Consider the following 15,070-nt stretch of genomic DNA (forward strand, 5'->3'; position numbering starts at 1 on the left):
AGGTTGGGACAATACCTTATTTCTTTTCTCTTAAACTACTAACCATCAAAAGTAGTTCCTTGAAAATGAAGTCAGAGGTAGACAGGGTGGTGAAGGTGTTTGGCATGCTTGCCTTGATTGGTCAGAACATTGAATATAGTCAGTTCTCTTATGACACTATGTTTGTGTTCTTTTTTAACCCAGTGTTATAGAAAAATCATGCTTTAGAAACAGCACTTAATCACGTTGCACGTTTTAAAAGTGCATGTGTTAGAATCAGCATCTCTAATTCATCAATTGGGTTACAGTGAACTCGTGCTGATGAAATGCATATTATGGCAGAACAGCCTCTACAGGATTCCGAACATTATGTTGCAGCTACACACGACATTGGTGAGGCCACTTTTGGAATACTGCGTACAATTCTGGTTGCCCTTCTATAGGAAGGATGGTGTTAAATTGGAGATGGTGCAGAAAAGATTTACAAGATTGTTGCCAGGACTGTGGGGTTTGAGCTATACGGAAAGGCTGAATAGGTTGGTGCTTTTCTTCCGTGGAGCAGTGGAGGCTGAGGGGTGACTTTATAGAAGTTTACAAAATCATGAGGGGCATGGATAGGATAAATAGCAAACGTCTTTTACCAAAACTAGAGGGCATAGGTTTAAGATGAGAGGGAAAGATTTAAAAAGGATCTCAGGGGTAACCTTTTCACACAGAGGGTGGTGCGTGTATGGAATGAGCTGCCAGAGAAAGTGGTGGAGGGTGGTACAATTACAACATTTAAAAGGCATCTGGAGTGGTTTTATGAATAGGAATGATATTGAAGGATATGAGCCAAATGCTGGCAATTGGGATTAGGTCAAATTGGGATGTCTGATTAATGTACACAAATTGGACCAAAGGATCATGCTTTATGAATCTACGATGCTATAATCATCCAATTAAATATCTACAAGGAAAGCCTATTATGGGCAAGGCAGACCATCAACAGTGAGGGGGAAGTGGAATTGGCTAAATCAGAATGGAGTTGGAGTGGCTGGGTCTGCTTTATCCTTTTTCTGTTCTTTATACCCAGAAGCATTATCACATTCAATCGAGTGACATTCCCACAACCAAAGTCACTGTGACTTTTCTTTTTTGTAAACTAATAACCGCCATCAGTAATCACCTGTGCAGACAATCCAATATCTACAAGCAAAGACCAATTTTAAATCATCAAAAATGAGGGGGAGATTGGGAGAGACTGAACAGGCTAAAACAGAATGGAGTTAAAGGGAGAAATTAAGCACTCTATCCCCCGAGGTCCCCATCTCTCTCTAAAGACATCAAAAGCACTGATTCACGCCACGCGTGCCATCTCCAAGGACCCCTGGGTGCCTTATTCTTTTTGAATGTGAGGGAGAGATAGGGGAGGAGCTTGGGTCTACTTTATCCTCTTTTCTATTCAACCTGTTCAGGGATGTTATTACATCCTTCTGGAACAGGTAGGATCTGAACCCCAGGCCACCTGGCTCAGGGAGTGGCACAGTGGCTCAGTGGTTAGCACTGCTGCCTCACAGCACATTAGACCCAGGTTTGATTCCAGCCTCAGGCAACTGTCTGTGTGGAATTTGTGCATTCTCCCTGTGTCTATGTGGGTGTGCTCTGGTTTCCTCCCACAATCCAAGGATGTGCAGGTGAGGTGAATTAGCCATGCTAAATTGGTCATCGTGTTCAGGGAGGTATAGGTTAGGTGCATGAGTCAGGGATAAATGTAGGGGAATAGGTCTGGCTGGGATACACTGCGGAGGATTGATGTGGATTTGTTGGGCAGAAGAGCCTGTTTCTGTAGAGTAGGGATTCTAAAAGTAAGGGTGCTACCACAGGAGCCCTTTGGGCCTGCCTTTTGTTTCTTTTCTACTCAGAAATGTTATATACAGCTGAACAACCTTCCCACCACCAAAATCACCATGTTTTTTTTTCTTTTACATTTTGATTTTAAACTAATAAACCACCCCAGTAAAAACTCTCATGTCGCCAATCCAATGCAAAGTCTGTTAACAGCAACACAAACTTGCTTTACAAAAGGGCTCAGGGGATGAGCTTCAGTCGGGCAGGCCGCTGCCTGTTGCCAAGGAAACTCTTACTCACTCAGCCCTTAGGGATATTAATGAGTGATTCCCCATTGCCTTTGTTGGGGTTAGCACAAACCTTTTTTTAAATAATTTCAGTGATTGACCCTCTGCATCTGTCTGGGATAGAGAATTCCAGACATTCGCTACCCTCCGGATTCATGTCTCAACTTGAAATAAATTTCCCCTTATTCTGTAATATCCCCCAGTTGAAGATTCCTCAACTAATGGAAACACCCTCTCAACACCTACCCTGTCAAAACCCCTCACAGTCTTGTATTTTCAAAAAGCTGTCCACGCAGTTTTTTCTAAACTCTAAGGTCTAATCTGGACAGTCATTCTTGACAGTCATCCCCCTTTATCCAGGAGTCAGCCGAGTGAATCTCTATTGAACTATTTCCGAAGTCAGTGTGTCCTTTGGCACAAAACCAAACACAGTGCTCCAGGTGTGGTCTCAGCAAGAAACTTCTATGAATAAAGACCAAAATACCTCCTTAATTACTTGCTGCTCCTGCAAGCTAACTTTTTGTGTTTCATGCACAAGATCACAAAGATCCTTCTGCGCTGCAATGTTTTGGTGGATGAAACTATCACGATTAAAAGATGATTGAACAGGTGGGGGCTGGTTCTGGGAAAGGAAAAGGTGGAAAAATGTCCAAACAAAAAAGGCACTTAAAATGAAGAAGGATTTTGATAGAATGCAAATGGTGAAAGTGCTTCCATATGCAGATGATTTCAGAATAATAGATGCAGGTATATTAAATAGGCACCAAATGATCAAACAGGAATTCCTTTAGATAGTGTTCTGATGATGTCATTTGAACATAGAATATAGAACATAAAACATTACAGCGCAGTACAGGCCCTTCGGCCCTCGATATTGCGCTGACCTGTGACATCAATCTGAAGCCGATCTAACCTACACTATTCCAATCTCACCCATATGTCTATCCAATGACCTTTTAAATGCCTTAAATTTGGTGAGTCTACTACTGTTGCAGGCAGTGTGTTCCATGCCCCTGCTACTCTAAGTAAAGAATCTGACATCTGTCTTATACCTATCACCCCTCAGTTTAAAGCTATGTCCCCTCATGCTTGTCATCGGCATACAAGGAAAAGGCTCTCACTGTCCAACCTATCTAACCCTTTGATTATCTTAAACATCTCAATTGAGTCACCTCTCAACCTTCTTCTCTCTTCTGAAAACAGCCTGAAGTCCCTCAGCCTTTCCTCGTAAGACCTTCCCTCCATACCAGGTAACATCCCTGGAAATTTCCTCTGAATCCTTTCCAAAGCTTCCACATTCTTCCTATAATGCGGTGACCAGAACAATTCACAATACTCCAAGTGTGACTGCACCAGAGTTATGTAAAGTTGCAGCATGACCTCATGGTTCTGAAACTCAACCCCTCCACCAATAAAAGCCAACACACCGTATGCCTTCTTAACAACCCTATCAACCCGGGTGGCAACTTTCAAGGATCTATGTACCTGGATACCGAATGATTGATGATGATAGTATTGATTTACCCAAGAGCAAATTTAATTGCCATTTATAAGGGAGAAGGAAACGAAACAATTTGAGTGCAAAGTGGAAAGCAATCAATACAGCGAGAGGAGGCTCATATGAGACAAACAGAGACACAGGCAGGTTGAGCCAACTGACCAGCTTCTGGGCTCCAAATTCTGTGCAATGCCATTAGCACACACAGGTACATCTTGGATAATGCATGTTCTGGCAGTGCGATTTGCTACTAATGTTGCGGAGGAGTTAAGGAATGGGAGTTTCGAGAATGCTTACCTCGATTCACAGTAGTGCAATTCCAGCAGTGATTGTTTCACATGGTATGTTCTGCAGATGCTGCTGCCAACAGAGCAGCTTTCTCTGTGAAAGACATTGAGCAGCTTCCTGTGAAAGGTACACTATTCCTACATTATCCCTTTTTTTGAGAAAATGGAGGGGCAGAGTGACAAGAAAGATAGCAAGAAGAGTCCTGGTGATAAAATTGCAGGTGGTGAACACAAAAGAAAAGCTATAACACTGGAAGAGAAGCTAGACATTGTAATATATTTCTGAGTGTAAGGAGAGAATATGTGATATAGCTCGCTTCATAGGAATGAGGGGTCTACCTTACTCACCATGTTGACCCTGTGTCCCTGCATTAACAAGATTATTTTAAATCTACTGTGGAAAATCTACATTTGTTTCATTGATAAATATGGTTTAAACCTCTATTCAGGCTGTGCCATACTTTGTGCAAGACTTTTGGGTGATTTTTGAACGATTGTGAGTGATATGTTTTGCTGGTCTGCCCCGAACCCCACTTTTCCCATAGGCCCCATTATTTACATTAAGTAATTTTCTTTTAAGTAAGGTTTCACTGGAACACAACTACTTCGTTACAGGAGAACTACTTGTAGAATGCAAACTTTTACTGACAAGAATACAAAAGCAATTCACCCCAGAAGTGCTGACTTCTCTTCAAGTGCTGTTTCTATGGGGGCTGCTGACACCCAGCCAACCAGTCATTCTTTAGGTGTGAGTCTTCAATCAGGTGTTCAACAGGGGAAGTAACAGATGAAATCGGATTCTGTTCACAGCCTAGAATCTTCCATTGGTGCCAGAGCTGGGTTCCATTAGAACACACTGGTCAAGAATCAAGGGTTACAGGTCTCTTTGCCATAACTGGCGCAGAAGATTGGAGAAAGACTTTCCACTGTTAAGATTTACAGAACCGTAGAAAGGTTACGGAACAGAGAAAACTATTTAGAAAGAGAGAAAAAGGAAGAGGAGTAGGCCATTCGGCCATTCAAGCCTGCTCTGCCATTTAATATGATCTTGGCTGATCATCCCACACAGCACCCTGAGACACCATACCTAATGATCCCTTTAGTCATAAGAATCATACCTATCTCCTTCTTGAAAGCGTTCAGTGTTTTTATCTCAACTGCTTTGTGTGTCAATCACTGCCAGCTCTCAGCAAGACCATTTCAGCTCATTCAACCCACCTACGCACTTTCCCGTAATCCTGCAGTTAATGACTCTACCTCAGTTTGAGTACAAAATAAGAGTCACATCAAATTGTTATTTTCAAAAGATGAAAACAAACTCTGCTAGAAAATGCTTAGCAGGCCAGGCAGCAACCGTTCACAGAAACAGAACTAGCATTTCTGTTTGTTAACTCTGTTTCTATCCACAGACACAGCCTCACCTGTTGTGTATTTCCACAGTTTTTGTCATTACTTCAGATTTTAAGCATCTGCAGAACTTTACTTTCATATTAAGCTTTTCACATTGAGCAGATCCCAATGACTTTCAATGCAGTTGAAGGTGAACACAAGACCATAAGATGGCAAGAAATAGCAACAGGAGTAGGCCATTCAGTCAGTCAAGCCTGATCTAATATTCCTCATATCCACACTTAGCACTTTCCTCATAATCTTTGATTCCCCTACTGAGGAAGGGATCGATCTCAGCCTTAAATATATATAGAGACTCTGCCCCACAGCTCTCTGTGGCAAGGAGTTCCAAATACTCACATGCTCGGAGAAGAAATTCCTCCTCATATCAGACATAAATTGGTGCCCCCTTTATCCTGAGACTATGCCCTCAGGTCCGAGATTCTCCCATGAGGGGAAACATCCTCTCGGCACTTATCCTGCCAACCACCTTAAGAATCCTGCATGTTTCAATGAGATTGCATGTGAATATTCATTAAGTTACAATTAATCTACACGTACCAAGCATTAAATCCTTTGACTCTTGAAATTCAGCAAATGCTACATTTCTAGGGAACGTCTCATTCATGGGAGCGGGTCGCTCAATATCAGAGAGAACTTGTCACATCAACATTCCCAGCTGTGAGTGTGCAAGCATTTCACAAAGTGTACCAGTGACAGTGATCGTTTTACCAGTAGTTAATATAGAAATACTGTGTTGCCTTAGATGGAATATACAAACCATATGGAAGCGAATCCAGTCATTGTGATCATAAGGAAACATTCCAGAAAATTCCTGCGTCAATTGGCTGCCATCAATGTGCTTGTGAAGAGCCTTTAGCGACGACAATATTTCATACTAGATTGAAGGATTGGGCAAAAACAGAAGAATTAATGTTAACCAGAGACTACTTGCAAGTTCATGTTTCCTCTAATACACAATGACGCTATCGTGTGAGAGCTGACATAAGAACAATTATTTGGTAAATATTTAATTGCTGGAATGAAATACGTTCATTGTTAGAAGGATTGTATATGTTTGATACCTTTGAACTTTGGATCGAGAGAGATCAGGTGGCCCAAGCATTATTGAAACCGCTGATATACCATTCATTGCCATAGGAAAGGAGTGTGGAAGCAGGCTATTCAGCCCAACAGGTCCTCACCAATTCTCTGAACAGCATCCCAGACATGACTCCCTGTAACTCCACGTTTCCCCTGGCTAATCCATCTAACCTACACATCCCTGGCCACAGTTGCCAAGTTAGCCTGGCTAATTCACTTTCATATGCCCTGTGAAAGGATCCATAGGGTACCAAAGGCATCACAGAAATGCCTGCCTGAGGCTTTAGCTTCAGCTTATGTTCCACATTGAGTCAATGTGGACAGGCAATCTTGCATGCTCCCACGCTCTGTGCCAGAGTCTGTTGGAGGATGATACTCTTCATTCACTACATTTTCCAGAAGGATTCCTGTTGTATTCTGGAAATTGCTGTAATTTTGGTCATGAGTCTGGGAGACTTTGTTTGTTCAGTCCTCCTCCCATCTTGTTGACTGATGTGATGGTGCTAAAATTCACACCAAGCCATAAGACATCTGCATTCTTTTGACCAAACCATGTTTACAACAAACAGATTAACATAAAAGAATTTTTGAAAACGATGCTGTGTCATTCTTATAAATTTTTCACATTATGACCATATTTAAAGTACTTATATTTTGCAGTCTAACCCAAATCTAAATGTTGAATTTAATGGCTGGCAAGAAGATAGGATTTAATATGATTTCAACACAAATACTTTACTCCAAATTCATTTTCCTTTCCAGTATTATATCCAACACAGACCCTTTTGTTGTTTCCAGTCCAAATCACAATCAATGTAATTGACTGGTTATAATTATAATTATTGACTGATTATTGACAGTTATAATTATAATTAAAATGGAACATTGGGAGAAAGACAAGATGACACAGATTCAAACTAATAAAAAATCCACCAACAAAAGCAGTTTCCATTTAGATAGCATCTCTCAAGTGATAAAACATCCATTCAGCCTGTAGGAGCATCAAAAGTCAACATTGAACAATTGAAGGCATAGCTAGCAAGAGTGGGATGAAGTTTGGAGAAGTGTGGAAATCCCCTGTGTTATGGAGTTGGATGATATTACAATGCCAATGAGGGAGCGAGACCATGGAGGGGTTAAACAGAAGGATGAGAATTTTGAATTCAAGACCTTGTTGAACTGGAAGGCAATGTAGGCCGGGGAACACAGGGAGGGTACTGAACAGGACTTGGTGCCTGTTAAAATATGAGCTTCGGATGAGTTGGTCAGGCAGGTTTATTGCTTCCTCATAACCTCGTAGAAATATCCCAATCCGCGTAACTGTAGTATCATAACGAGTGTTGCAACTCCTTACTCTCACATCACTGGAAATCGGATTTACCTGAACAAGCGGATCCCTTTCAGGTCTGAATGTCGAATCCTTTTCTACCAAAATCAGCACCGAATTAATGGCATTTGGAATGGCAACCTGTAAACAGTTAGAAGCAATTATAGCAGTACAGCTAAGAGTGAATGCTCATCTAAATACAAGAGGCAGGTGACATCCCACAAAAACCAAACAAACTATGGATGCTGGAAATCAGAAACAAAAGCAGAAGTTGCTGGAAAAGCTCAGCAGGTCTGGCACATCGTGGAGAGAAATCAGAGTTAACGTTTCAGGTCCAGTGACCCATCCTCAGAACTGATGGTAGCTAGAAATTTTTTTTTATATGCAGAAGATAGGGTGGAGGGAGGGGGTAAGGACTAAACAATAAGTGGGGTTAGAACCCAAAGAGAGTGAGGTTAGAAAGGCAGCAGTAATGATTAGCCCAGGAGAAGGAATAGGGGATGGTGCGGTGGCTCAGTGGTTAGCACTGCTGCCTCACAGAGCCAGGGACCCAGGTTCAATTCCAACCTCGGTCTGCGTGGAGTTTGCACATTCTCCCAGTATCTGCATGAGTTTCCTCTGGGGGCTCTGGTTTCCTCTCACAGTCCAAAGATGTGACGGTCAGGTGAATTGGCCATGCTAATTGCCCATAGAGCCAGGTGCATTAATCAGAGGGAAATGGGTCTGGGTAGGTTACTCTTCGGAGGGCCGGTATGGACTTGTTGGGCCAAAGGGCCTGTTTCCACACTGTAGGGAAACTAATCTATTAATGGGATAATTGGTGGCTGACAATGGGTTGTATTTGACAGCAGACCATGTGATATCAAGGCCTGGTGTGTGGGAGTTGGGAAGAGGTGCCTCAAGCCTTAAAATTGATGAACTTGATATTGAGTCCAGAAGGCAGTAGAGTGCCCAAGTGGAAAATGAGGTGCTTTGCTAGGACACTCCAGCAAGCCTGAGACAGAGAAAGTGGCCAGGGAACAGGGTGGTGTGTGGAAATGACAGGCAAATGGAAGCTCAGGGTCTCTTTTTGGCAGACAGAATGTAGGAGTTTTGTGAAGCAGTCACCCAGTCCACACTTTGTTTCCCCAATGTAGAGGAGACCACATTATGAGCAGTGAGTTGATAGCACATTATTGAATTGCCCAAACTAAACATCACAGAGCTGAATATCCTGATTGCTGTGGCTGGAGGTCAGTACTGGCATTTCAGTGGTTTTCACCAACAGTGAAAGGGAATGTTGCCAGATTCCAATAGGACAATAGACCTGCTCTCTCATTACAGAGAGGTGACTGGTGGTGGTTTAACCTGAAAGTCATCACATCTCAGGCAAGGGATGGGGTTCAGATGGCGAATCCTTATTACTCTCACCTGAATTAAAATGTTGTGGGTTCAATTCCTACTCTAGGACATGAGAACGAAAGAAAAATCACACCAGTGTAGTAGTGTATCACTATCAGATGAGATGCTAAACTGTGACCCTCCGGAGGATGGAAACGATCCCACTGTTTTATAAAATCATAAGGAGCAGTAGTAAGCCACTTGGCTCATCGAATCTGCTCTGTTATTCAACAAAATTGTGACTGATTTGATAATTCTCAACTCCACTTCCCTGCCTGATATCTATAACCCTTCATTCTCTTACAGATTAAAAACTCTGTCTATCTTAGCCTTGAATATTCCTAATGATCCATCCTCAACAGACCTCGACAGTAAAGAATTCCACAGATTCAACACCTGCTTTGAGCAGAAATTCCTACTTGTCTTACTAAGTTACCATCGTAAATGGGGAGCTATCCCTATGATGAGCTCACTCTCTCCCCTGCAGAAAATTGTAGCTGAGGAAAAGCATTTGGCTTAACATAATTTCTCGCTAAAAGAATATGAAATGGGATTCTATGTCCTTATTTCTGCAGTTGACATCAATTATTCTTTCCAAGCCTCTTATAGTATTCAGTGCAAGTGTGGCTGTTAGTGAGATTGAGGGGCTATGAGAGGGAAAGAATGCCATCTTGCCCCACATTGGTGTCAATAAGGACATTCCGAAAAATAGTGACAATGGAGGAATGCACCAGAAGGTGGACACGCAGGCCACCAGAGCTCTCTCAATTCCACTAGGGTTCCAATAAAAGGCTTTGCTGGAGCAGAGACAGAACAAGGGCAAATCAAGATAACCAATGCCACTCACAATCACAGAGATACTGCACTGATCAGAGGGCTTGAGTTGGGGTGAGGGGTTGGGTGTGGAGAAACCAACCCTCCCTGCGTCCAAGATGTTCCATCCAATTTATTTTTAATCTTGATCCCTCTACCTCTAATCCAGTAGTATTATGGAGCTCTTTCAATGATTTGTGAAGCCTTTTTGGCCCATTAATTAATTTAAACAATTGATGCAGCAGGATGGTGAAGCAAGACTTTTTAATCATATTGAACAAGCCTGTCAGTTGTGCAATTGATAAACACAGTGCAATGTGATTAAAAAGCCTATTTTCTCAAGGAGGAACCTTTGATGTGACCAACAACATATTAATTACATAATAATAAAAAATTCCAGTCACTGGTCACCAAAAATCATGAGATAGTTAAAGAATACAATAGAGAGTAGGTGTTCCACTGGGAGATGTAAACCTTGCTTTAAAATAAAAACACTGTAGAATGGTGAAATGGTTTGGATTTTTCAATGTGCGCTAAAAGCTCTGTCTGTGGCTGTGTTTCTTCCTTGGCCAATGACAGCTTAAAGCTCATGCTAAATGACTGGAATGTGACAATCTTGGCTGCACACAAATTATGAAGCCAATCACTTTGAAGCATTCTCACAGACAGCAAGCCAGAAAGTTAAAACCACTGACCGCCTTTGTTCCTAATTAAAAATTCCAGATCAGAAAATAAATAGCTGCTTCATTTAAGATACCCATTAAAATGAATTAAGAATACATGGGTTTCTTGATTGTAGAGAAATTTGACATTCCAAAAATGTAAACATAGGTTTCAGTGCCAGAATATGTGCTAAGTATTAATTTTGATATAAATATTGTCTTCAAAACACAGGGTTGGATTTTACACAACCCACTCTCCCTCTGCCAGTATGAGGTGGGGTGGGATGGGGGAGGTGCGTGTGAGTGAGAGTGAGAGAGTGAGAGTGTGTGTGTCAGAGAGAGGGAGAGAGAGAGACTATGAGAGAGAAAAAGTGTGAGTGAGTGAGTGAGTGAGTGAGTGAAAGAGAAGGAGAGAAACACACACATTAGAGATGCTTGTAAAAATGATTTTTTTTTCACCTTCCAGCCACCTACCCATCTGCTCACCCCAACCAATCTGCAATTTTATGGGGCTAGTGGAGACTTGGTCCTATTGACCTTACCCACAACCTCAAGGGGGGTTCCAGGCCAAGTGGCAAGTGAGGAAGTGCAAGCTCATGTCGGCAAGGGGTAGGGGAGACAACACTTACAAATCCCCTGCGCCCATCGGAGGCACGATCTACAATGTCTCTCTGTACCCTTCCAAACCCACCCTATCTCAAACTTGCCTCCACACACACTGGAGTCTGCTGGATTGGACACTCTGGAGGCAGGAAACATGTTTCCGCTGATGGGTGAGTCCCGAACCAGAGGACACAGCTTAAAAATAAGGGGTAGGCCATTTAGGACAGAGATGAGGAGAAACGTCTTCACCCAGAGAGTGGGGGTTGTGTGGAATGCTCTGCCCCAGAAGGTAGTGGAGGCCCAGTCTCTGGATTTGTTTAAGAGAGAGTTGGATAGAGCTCTCAAGGATAGTGGAATCAAGGGTTATGGAGATAAGGCAGGAACAGGATACTGATTGAGGATGATCAGCCATGATCATAATGAATAGTGGTGCAGACTCGAAGGGCAGAATAGCCTACTCCTGCACCTATTGTCTATTGCCTGTCCCTGAGGGACAGAGAACCTTTCTCTCGCCAATAATGGCCAACTGGCCATCAAATGATGCCAGTATAGTTTCTTGTCCCATGGGTAGTGTCCTTATCAAATGTTTATCTTGGTGGGGGAGGAGGTGGGGAAACCTGTCAGCTCCACAAAATTCCGTCCATAGTTTCAACTCATTCAATAATGTGCAATGTTTATTTTAAATGTTTTTACAGTAAGATTAGCAGTGTAGAAGTGGAAATTTTCTTCAAGTCATGGTTCAATGGAGAAATGCAGTCTACAGGAATTTCAACAGTGAACCTGATGGAGCAATGTGGAAAAACTGCCAGAAATATCTGGGATTTCCACATCATTCCGTGTCTACGTGAGCTCCCGAAGGTACGGAGAGTTTCAAGGGAATATTTTGAGGTTTTTTTTGGAATACATTGAGTTCTCTACTATACCACAGCAAATAATCGGGTTATTGCACCTTTATATAATACATAGAGATAATCTGAAACCTAACTCAACATGATTTCAATTTTAATGCTGTCCTTTTCTCATAATTATACATCGAAAGATGTTGGGTAATGTTCTTACCTCTCACTAGCAGCCCTGGATTCAAGTTCCATTTTAGAACTTGACGGTACAGTGGCAATGCAACCAAACAGGTCGAGTAGGGGTCAAATTTTTAAGGTGAGACGAGAGAGTAATTTAGAAAAGACAGGACAGGCAATTTTTTTTTTACACAGAGGATGGTTCGAAATGAACCTCCCGAGGAACTGGTGGGTGCAGATACGGTCACAACATTAAAAGAGATTGGAATCAGTGGGAAAGATGTTGAGGGATGTGAGCCAAGAGCAGGCAGGTGGGTCTAGTTTAGTTTGGGATTGTGTTTGACATGGACTGGTTGGACCGAAGGGTCTGTCTCTGTGCTGTATTTTCTCTATGAGTATCCACAAGCAAATCTTCCAAAATGTGACAGTGGTCAGTCAGAAAGAATGGGAGAAATTTCTTGTTAGCCACGTGATGGAAAACTGGAGTCTTCAGTGTCACTGTTTACAGCTCCTGGCTACAGCAATCCTGTGGAGTTGCCTGATGCAATGTGTGAACCTCAGTGTGAGGTGAAGTGTTTACTGGTTGCTGGATTTCCAGTGTGTATTCAGTCAGTTTTGAATATTTAGTTGAATCAATAGTTTGGATCAACATTCCATATTCAATTGAGGCATTCAAGAGGGCATTGGATGATTATTTGGAGTGCAGGGCGTGGTGGGAAAGATATGACACTGGCTCTAAGGAATAGAAGCAGTGAGGCACAATTGGCTGAGTGGCCTCTTACTGTGCCATTACATTTCTGTGGATCTACATATTATCCGGGGGCAGACTGGCTGGTGATACGTATGCGTTTGTCCATTCTTTGTTTCCAATCCAGGAGTTTTTCTCCAATACCCAGCCAACACACATAATCCTCACAGTGATGAGTATCACACTGTTGAGCCCCCAATCCCTGAGGCCAGCACAAAGCAGGATGGGTTGCTGGGGCAAGGAGATGCCCCTTGGATGGTGAAGCCCATGAAATGCAAAATTAAGCAGGGTCTACAACCCGGATTCCTACTTTCCCTCCAACTGCCACAATCACCCCCACATTTCCCAGTTGCGGTCACCGAGGTGTGATCAGGCAGGGTGAACTAACACCGGTGGCATCAGCCTTCCTGCTGCCCACCCATCACCATCCCCCCCCGTATACTGTCCCTATTTGACAAGGGGGGAGCTGGCACAGTCCAGCAGCTGGACCTCCTAACTGTGGGGCTGGGAACAGAAATGGGAGCCAATTCCCCACACGGTTCACAGAAAACATGTGCATGAGCACTTTCAGCTCCTCAAGGGCAGCAAGTGGACTCCCAACAAATGGAGAATAATGGGAGGCCCTCTATCATATAGTGATTGGTAACACCATCGATCACTATGATGGAACTGTTGATACAAAAATGGAAATGGTGAGGAACAAGCTGAGGCAAGTCTATCTTTACTTTTCAAAACACCCACAGTTGACAGGCCACAACCCTGGAATGGCAACCTCTCCAGTTCATGGCAAGTGGCTACAGTAGTGGCCTGGCAGATATTATGAACCCCTTGTGAGGGAATCCATTAGACATTCCCGTTGCCTTGAGCCTAGCACCGTAGTTTATGGTTTTTTAAAGAATTTATTCACGGGATGAGGGCATCACTGGTTAGGTCAGCATTTATTGCCCATCCCTAATTGCCCAGAGGGCTGTTAACGGTCAACCACATTGCTGTGAATCTGGAGTCACACGTAGGCCAGACCAGGGAAGGACAGCAGTTTCCTTCCCTAAAAGACATTAATGAACCAGATGCATTTTTCCAACAATCAACAATGGGTTCCTGGTCATCATAGACTCTTAATTCCAGATATGTATTAAATTCAAATTCAACCATCTGCAGTGGTGGAATTTGAACTTGGGTCCCCAGAATGAATACACATTCGGCCATTGCCTTCCCTATGTGAATGCAACTCCAATCAGTGAGGGAATGAGGCTCTAATTAAGTCAGTAATTAAACTTAATTGGCCTCAAACAGTGGCCAGCCAATTCCATCCCCAGCCACCCTAATTCAAAATGGCCAAGAGTCAGTATTGTGGCTGCTGGAAGATGATGGCACTAAATTGTGGCCCATCCCTGTTCAATCTGGATAATCAAATTCATTTAAAAATGCCAGGCACAGGAAACAAAGCTGGAACCTTTCAAGTGCAACACACGTTTACTCACTCTGCCAGCAGAGGCAGCCCCAGACCCCAGTTTCCAATGCACAAACAAATTAATCTGGAGAAAAATTAGTCAAGAGAAAAATGAGGTAAAGAGCAATAATGGGTCAGCTGCAGAAGAACACATCACAAGATAAACAAGTGTGAGCCTGGGCGTAAAAAGTAAAACAGCAATAAATGAACAAAAGGAAAATAAAACCAGACAAAGAACAGAGTTACAGAAATTAATTTTGGTAACAACATTGGGCTCTCTCCTCTTTCCTTCGTACAACCAGATTCAAACACCAAGTACTAAAAATAATTACTGACAGCCTTGATTGGTTGTTTTGCTGTAAAGTTACTCGATATTATGTAGATGCACATGTGAAAAGCAGCCATGTGGAAAACCCAAGTTTACAATGAGAAGAGCAGTATTTTCAGGTATTTTGATTGAGATGTGCAAGGAACTGTTTTCGATATGTGTTCTTATTTTGAACATACTCGACAAAGTTAAACATCACACAACACCAGGTTATATTCCAACACGTTTATTTGGAAGTTCTAGCTCTCAGAGCAGTGCTCTTATGGTCCTGCTCCACAACTGCTCCAAGAAGGAGCAGCGATCCTAAAGCTGGTGCTTCCAAATAAACCGGTTTGACTGTAGCCTAGTGTTGTGTAATTTCTAACTTGT

The 15,070-nt window shown here is 42.6% G+C and overlaps 1 protein-coding gene across 5 annotated transcripts in view; it reads right to left on the reverse strand.

Moving 5' to 3' along the window:
- Window positions 1–15,070, reverse strand: part of plekhg4b (pleckstrin homology domain containing, family G (with RhoGef domain) member 4B) — a 178,841-nt gene that overhangs the window by 40,201 nt on the left and 123,570 nt on the right. For all 5 annotated transcript variants that reach the window (XM_072560563.1, XM_072560559.1, XM_072560561.1 and 2 more), the window contains exons 7-8: window positions 7,756–7,842; window positions 6,052–6,168 (exon numbers count right to left, since the gene is read on the reverse strand). In XM_072560563.1, the coding sequence (XP_072416664.1) occupies window positions 6,052–6,168; window positions 7,756–7,842 (204 nt within the window). The remainder of the gene's footprint in view (window positions 1–6,051; window positions 6,169–7,755; window positions 7,843–15,070) is intronic.

Source organism: Chiloscyllium punctatum, chromosome 41, assembly GCF_047496795.1.
Source record: "Chiloscyllium punctatum isolate Juve2018m chromosome 41, sChiPun1.3, whole genome shotgun sequence".
Taxonomy (NCBI): domain Eukaryota; kingdom Metazoa; phylum Chordata; class Chondrichthyes; order Orectolobiformes; family Hemiscylliidae; genus Chiloscyllium; species Chiloscyllium punctatum.